The sequence below is a fragment of the Salvelinus namaycush genome, chromosome 30 (genome assembly GCF_016432855.1).
Source record: "Salvelinus namaycush isolate Seneca chromosome 30, SaNama_1.0, whole genome shotgun sequence".
NCBI lineage: Eukaryota > Metazoa > Chordata > Actinopteri > Salmoniformes > Salmonidae > Salvelinus > Salvelinus namaycush.
The window spans coordinates 4,539,740-4,547,860 of record NC_052336.1 but is presented as its reverse complement, the minus strand read 5'-3'; the positions used below and the strand labels follow the sequence as shown (position 1 = coordinate 4,547,860).

General features: G+C 40.9%; 1 protein-coding gene across 48 annotated transcripts in view; it reads left to right on the top strand.

The window, feature by feature from the left end:
- Positions 1-8,121, top strand: part of pcsk6 (proprotein convertase subtilisin/kexin type 6) — a 92,628-nt gene that overhangs the window by 56,930 nt on the left and 27,577 nt on the right. For all 48 annotated transcript variants that reach the window (XR_005472941.1, XR_005472948.1, XR_005472949.1 and 45 more), the window contains exon 16: positions 1,983-2,179. Coding sequence is in view for 39 of the 48 variants with exons in the window: in XM_038969080.1 (XP_038825008.1) it covers positions 1,983-2,179 (197 nt within the window). In the remaining 9 variants the exon portion in view is untranslated. The remainder of the gene's footprint in view (positions 1-1,982; positions 2,180-8,121) is intronic.

The following is an 8,121-nucleotide window of genomic DNA, read 5'->3' as shown; positions in this document are numbered from 1 at the left end:
ATGGGAGCATGTTGAGGAGTCTGAGCATGTTGAGGAGTGGGAGCATGTTGAGGAATGGGAGCATGTTGAGGAATGGGAGCATGTTGAGGAATGGGAGCATGTTGAGGAATGGGAGCATGTTGAGGAGTGGAAGCATGTTGAGGAGTGGAAGCATTTTGAGGAATGGGAGCACGTTGAGGAATGGGAGGTTGAGGAGTGGGAGCATGTTGAGGAATGGGAGCATGTTGAGGAATGGGAGCATGTTGAGGAATGGGAGCATGTTGAGGAATGGAAGCATGTTGAGGAGTGGGAGCATGTTGAGGAATGGGAGCATGTTGAGGAATGGGAGCATGTTGAGGAGTCTGAGCATGTTGAGGAGTGGGAGCATGTTGAGGAATGGGAGCATGTTGAGGAATGGGAGCATGTTGAGGAATGGGAGCATGTTGAGGAATGGGAGCATGTTGAGGAGTGGAAGCATGTTGAGGAGTGGAAGCATTTTGAGGAATGGGAGCATGTTGAGGAATGGGAGGTTGAGGAGTGGGAGCATGTTGAGGAATGGGAGCATGTTGAGGAATGGGAGCATGTTGAGGAATGGGAGCATGTTGAGGAGTGGGAGCATGTTGAGGAATGGGAGCATGTTGAGGAATGGGAGCATGTTGAGGAATGGGAGCATGTTGAGGAATGGGAGCATGTTGAGGAGTGGAAGCATGTTGAGGAATGGGAGCATGTTGAGGAATGGGAGCATGTTGAGGAATGGGAGGTTGAGGAGTGGGAGCATGTTGAGGAATGGGAGCATGTTGAGGAATGGGAGCATGTTGAGGAGTGGAAGCATTTTGACTGTGTCCATTATTTTTTCTTATTCAGAAAACCTGTATTACTTCGGTAGCTCTTTATTTTACGGTACAGAATTGACCTGGTATTTACTTAGAAATGACCTGGTATTTACTTAGAAATTACCTGGTATTTACTTAGAAATGACATGGTAAAATGGTAATTACACAATAATGCATAAAAAATAAAAGGAGAGCCACACGCTCTAGGAGCTCAGATGCAAAAAAAAATGTATGTCCAACGTTTGGACAGACAAGCTGTCTACATCAGGGTATAATGACAAACACTGCGGGATGACTCATTTATATAGTGTCAAAAGACATACAGGTGTCTGTAATCATGGCCGGGTGTGGCCTGATATCATTGGTTAATTCTCATATATTAAAATAGCATACAAAAAACATAAATGGATAGCATACGATCATAGATACAATTTGGCTACATAAGCCTACAAACATTTACAATAGCAAAATCACAATAATCACTAGAATGTCTTTAGATCAAAGTCTACGTTGAGACCGAAGGGAGCAAGGGTCTTTACACAATAATAACCTAAGAATACTTACTTGTTTATTTGATACTCCAACCAAAGAACACATCGGCACCATTTGGTACCGGGTAGTTACCAATTGTGTGAAATTCTTTGAATAAAATACCAGAAAGTACCATTTGATACCTCTTTATTTCCTAACAAATCTCAGGTCATTTCTGTACCATAAAACAGTGCTACCATAATACTTCTAATAGAAGATTACAGGAGAGGAATAATGACGCTAATATAGGAATAACGAATGGGACATGAAATCTACTTGCCCTCTTTTTATGATGTTGTAGTCTTTCTGACTAATTCATTCAAAGGGTCTTTTTCCCCATTTACTTGATCTGTTGTTTATGTGAAATTCATTAATCAATTTAATTGATTAGATAAAACAGTAAAATAAACAATTGCCAACTTGCAGAGAGGTTACATTTCACATAATGAACAGATCGAGAATATGGGGAATAGGTCCTTTTGAATGAATAAATCCATCCGTTCAAGCATCCATTCATCCATCCCATGACTTGTGAAATACAGCATAGCCAGTCTCTACAAATCGGCTAATGTGTGTTTTACTGTATTATCAACTCAATTTACTGTAATTAGAACTCATCAATCAATCAATCCATGATAGGACGTGTGTGAGCCACTGTCCGCTGGGCTTCTACGATAATTTGGAGGCCAGGAGGTGTCGACGCTGTCACAAGGGCTGTGAGAGGTGTGTGGGACGCACCCCCACCGAGTGTCGCTCCTGTCGCAGGGGGCTCTACTTCAACCCCCTCAACGCTACCTGCTCTGAGACCTGCCCTGCTGGGTACTTCGCTGACGACAGTAAGTCAAGTGGAGTTGCTTGAAAAAGTTGTGCCTAACCACAGGTCTAGGATCAGTTTCCCCAAACTAACCACAGATCTGGGACACGTTTACTATAACTCTGCTGCTAGTGATGTTACTGTAAAGAGAAATGATTAGGAAAATAAAAGAGATCTAGGTAGAACTTTCTAACCACAGATCTAGGATCAGTTTACCCTAACTAACTAAGCCCTAACTAACTGTATCACATCCGGCCGTGATTGGGATTCCCATAGAGCGGGGCACAATTGGCCCAGCGTCGTCCGGGTTTGGCCGGGGTAGGCTGTCATAGTAAATAAGAATTTGTTCTTAAATGACTTGCCTAGTTAAATAACGGTAAAATATATATACGTATGATCTCTGTAATTGCAAACAAAGGTTTCTGTACCAAATATTAAGTTCTGCTTTTCTGATGTATCAAATACTTATGTCATGCAATAAAATGCAAATGAATTACTTCAAAATCATACAATGTGATTTTCTGGATTTTTGTTTTAGATTCCGTCTCTCACAGTTGAAGTGTACCTATGATAAAAATTACAGACCTCTACATGCTTTGTAAGTAGGAAAACCTGCAAAATCGGCAGTGTATCAAATACTTGTTCTCCCCACTGTATATACAAAAAATACAATTTAAGCTATTAGTGTTGTCTCTCCAAGAAGAAACAATGTACTACTTTACTTTAAGTTGCCCTCATACCTATTTAACTACACAGTAATAGCGTTGTATTGACATAGAATTTGCTTAGTAACATGGTAACAGTTAGATTGAGTGTGTGAAGATATCTTCTACAGAAGGGAATAAGAGAATGATTTGCGGCTCAAAAGGGTTGATGTGATGAGGTTTTTGCGTGACCACACAACAGGTCAATGTTCAACTCCCACGCTGCCTGTTATCCTGGACGCCAGGGATTAACTGAGTATGGTGGTGTGGGTTCATGTGTTAATTTGTGAATGACACGCACGCATGGACGCACACACACACGCACACACACAGGCGAGCACGCATTGACGTCATCGGTCATAACCTGAGATACCCTCTGACGTACAGAGCACTCACAGAGCCTCTCTCATCTGTTTTTCAGCCATACTGTGTGTGTGTGTGCAGGACCAGATAGGCTGGTCCATTGTTAGCCCAGTCGGCCTGTCTAACTTGGTTTTTTTGCACAAAATGATCATTATCTGGCTAATAATGGGGGACTGGCTGAAAAAAATGGCCGGTGTGAGGGCATCAAGGAAATAAGTGGGCCTGTGTGTTAGAAATGCCAGGGCCGATCTTTTGTCCCAGTCTGACGGTGTGTGTGTGTGTGTGTGTGTGTGTGTGTGTGTGTGTGTGTGTGTGTGTGTGTGTGTGTGTGTGTGTGTGTGTGTGTGTGTGTGTGTGTGTGTGTGTGTGTGTGTGTGTGTGTGTGTGTGTGTGTGTGTGTGTGAAATGGCTGAAACTGGTTTGCAGGCTCTTTTACGGAGGTCTTTTTATGCTGTTGGACAGATGATGTTTGGATGGTATTTCCTCTATAAATCCTCCAAACTCGCCAGGCCCCAGATACTACACTGTTTTAGAAGAGAGAGACAGAGAGAGACAGATAGAGAGAGAGACAGACAGACAGAGAGAGAGAGAGAGAGACAGACAGAGAGAAGGAGACAGAGAGAGACTAGTCTGTGGCGACCTAAATGCCAGAACCGGACAAGAACCTGACACCCTCAGCACACAGGGGGACAAACACCTGCCTGGAGGTGACAGCATCCCCTCCCCCATATGCTCCTCTAGGCACAACTATGACAACATAACCAACAACAACGGGTCACAACTCCTGCAGCTATGTCGCACGCTGGGTGTGTACATAGTCAATGGTAGGCTTCGAGGGGACTCCTATGGTAGGGACACCTATAGCTCATCTCTTGGCAGTAGTACTGTAGACTACTTTATCATTGACCTCAACCCAGAGTCTCTCAGAGCATTCACAGTCAGCCCACTGACACCCCTATCAGACCACAGCAAAATCACAGTCTAAATGAACAGAGTAATACTCAATCATGAGGCATCAAAGCCAAAGGAACTGAGTAATATTAAGAAATGCTATAGATGGAAGGAATGCAGTTTGGAAACCTACCAAAAAACAACTAGGCAACAACAAATTCAATCCCTTTTAAACAACTTCCTGGACAAAACGTTCCACTGTAATAGTGTAAACTTGGCAGTAGAAAATCTTAACAGTATATTTGACCTCTCAGCTTCCCTATCAAGTCTAAAAATCTCAAATAGAAAACCAAAGAAAATGAACAACAATGACAAATTATTTGATGAAGAATGCAAAAATCTAAGAAAGTAGTTGAGAAACCTGTCCAACCAAAAACATAGAGACCCTGGAAAACCTGAGTCTACGCCTTCACTATAGTGAATCACTAAAACAATACAGAAATACACTACGGAAAAAGAAGGAACAGCACGTCAGAAATCAGCTCAATGTAATTGAAGAATCCATAGACTCTAACCACTTCTGGGAAAATTGGAAAACATTAAACAAACAACAACACAAATAATGATCTATCCAAAATGGAGATGTATGGGTAAACCACTTCTCCAATCTTTTTGGCTCTATAACAAAGAATAAACAGCAAAAACATATACATGATCAAATACAAATCTTAGAATCAACTATTAAAGACTACCAGAACCCACTGGATTCTCCAATTACCTTGAATGAGCTACAGGACAAAATAAAAACCCTCCAACCCAAAAAGTCCTGTGGTGTTGATAATATCCTCAATGAAATGATCAAATATACAGACAACAAATTCAATTGGCTTTACTTAAACTCTTTAACCTGTCTGGCTCTGGCGTTCTGCCAGCGGAACTCCTCCCACATTCCACTGAAAAGGCAGAGCGCGAAATTCAAAATATATTTTTTTGAAATATTTAACTTTCACACATTAACAAGTCCAATACAGCAAATGAAAGGTACACATCTTGTGAATCCAGCCAACATGTCCGATTTTTAAAATGTTTTACAGCGAAAACAGCACGTATATTTATGTTAGCTCACCACCAAATACAAAAAAGGACAGACATTTTTCACAGCACAGGTAGCATGCACAAAGCCAACCTAACTAACCAAGAACCAACCAAACTAACCAACAAACAACTTCATCAGATGACAGTCTTATAACATGTTATTCAATAAATCTATGTTTTGTTCGAAAAATGTGCATATTTCAGGTATAAATCATAGTTTACATTGCAGCTACAATCAGAAATTGCACCGAAAGCAGCCAGAATAATTACAGACACCAACGTCAAATACCTAAATACTCATCATAAAACATTTCTGAAAAATACATAGTGTACAGCAAATGAAAGACAAGCATCTTGTGAATCCAGCAAATATTTCCGATTTCTTAAGTGTTTTACAGCAAAAACACAATATAGTGTTATATTAGCTTACCACAATAGCCAGAAACACAAGCCATTCCCCAGTAGCAAAAGTTAGCGATCGTAACAAACCAGCAAAAGATATATAATTTTTTGACTAACCTTGATAAGCTTCATCAGATGACAGTCCTATAACATCAGGTTATACATACACTTATGTTTTGTTCGAAAATGTGCATATTTAGAGCTGAAATCAGTGGTTATACATTGTGCTAACGTAGCATCTTTTTTCCCACAACGTCCGGATATTTTTCTGACACTTTTTCTGACACACATATTCTGACCAAATAGCTATTCATAAACATAACTAAAAAATACATGTTGTATAGGAAATGATAGATACACTAGTTCTTAATGCAATCGCCGTGTTAGAATTCTAAAAATAACTTCATTACGACATCCAGCTTAGGTATAGCGAGAGAGTACCCAAAAGCTGGGCGCAAACGACTAGCACAACATGTTCGACAGATATATGAAATAGTATCATAAAATGGGTCCTACTTTTGCTGATCTTTCATCAGAATGTTGTACAAGGGGTCCTTTGTCGGGAACAATCGTTGTTTGGATTTAGAACGGCCTTTTTCCCTCTCGATTTAGCAAGCACACTTGCCAAGTGGCGCGAATCTCTCCATCGTAAACAAACTCAGAGAACGGAACACGGCAAAACTCCCGAAAAAATTTCAATAATCTGATTAAACTATATTGAAAAAACATACTTTACGATGATATTGTCACATGTATCAAATAAAATCAAAGCCGGAGATATTAGTCGTCCATAACGACAGCTTATCAGAAGGCAAATCCAGGTCCCTGTTCGCGCTCTCCAGAAAACAGGAAACTGGTGACACGTCATGCCAAGAGCTATAATTCGAGCCCAGATCAAGTTACACACTCAATTTCTTCTCTCACTGCTTGTCGACATCTAGTGGAAGACGTATGAAGTGCATCTAAACTAATAAATATCAAGGACTTTAATAGGCAGCCCCTAGAAGAGTGCATCGATTTCAGATTTTCCACTTCCTCTCAGGAAGTTTGCTGCAAAAGGAGTTCTGTTTTACTCACAGATACAATTCAAACGGTTTTAGAAACTAGAGAGTGTTTTCTATCCAATAGTATTAATAATATGCATATTGTACGAGCAAGAATTGAGTACGAGGCCGTTTAAATTGGGCACGATTTTCCCCCAAAGTGAAAACAGCGCCCTCTGTTCTCAACAGGTTTAACATCATCCTCAGCTCTGGCATCTTCCCCAATATTTGGAACCAAGGACTGATCACCCCAATCCACAAAAGTGGAGACAAGTTTGATCCCAATAACTACCGTGGGATATGCTTCAACAGAAACCTTGGGAAAATCCTCTGCATTATCATTAACAGCAGACTCGTACATTTCCTCAGTGAAAACAATGTACTGAGCAAATGTGAAATTGGCTTTTTACCAAATTATCATACGACAGACCACGTATTCACCCGGCACACCCTAATTGACAAACAAACAAAACAAAACAAAAGCAAAGTCTTCTCATGCTTTGTTGATTTCAAAAAAGCCTTCGACTCAATTTGGCATGAGGGTCTGCTATTCAAATTGATGGAAAGTGGTGTTGGGGGAAAAACATATAACATTATAAAATCCATGTAAACAAACAACAAGTGTGCGGTTAAAATAGGTAAAAACACACACATTTCTTCCCACAGGGCCGTGGGGTGAGACAGGGATGCAGCTTAAGCCCCACCCTCTTCAACATATAAACGAATTGGCGAGGGCACTAGAAAAGTCTGCAGCACCCGGCCTCACCCTACTAGAATCCGAAGTCAAATGTCTACTGTTTGCTGATGATCTGGTGCTTCTGTCACCAACCAAGGAGGGCCTACAGCAGTACCTAGATCTTCTGCACAGATTCTGACAAACCTGGGCCCTGACAGTAAATCTCAGTAAGACCAAAATAATGGTGTTCCAAAAAAAGGTCTAGTTGCCAGGACCACAAATACAAATTCCATCTAGACACCGTTGCCCTAGAGCACACAAAAAACTATACATACCTTGGCCTAAACATCAGCGCCACAGGTAACTTCCACAAAGCTGTGAACGATCTGAGAGACAAGGCAAGAAGGGCATTCTATGCCATCAAAAGGAACATAAAATTCGACATACCAATTAGGATCTGGTTAAAAATACTTGAATCAGTTATAGAACCCATTGCCCTTTATGGTTGTGAGGTCTGGGGTCCGCTCACCAACCAAGAACTCACAAAATGGGACAAACATCAAATTGAGACTCTGCATGCAGAATTCTGCAAAACTCTCCTCTGTGTACAACGTACAACACCAAATAATGCATGCAGAGCAGAATTAGGCCAATACCCGCTAATTATCAAAATACAGAAAAGAGCCGTTATATTCTAGAAACACCTAAAAGGAAGCGATTCCCAAACCTTCCATAACAAAGCCATCACCTACAAAGAGATGCACCTGGAGAAGAGTCCCCTAAGCAAGCT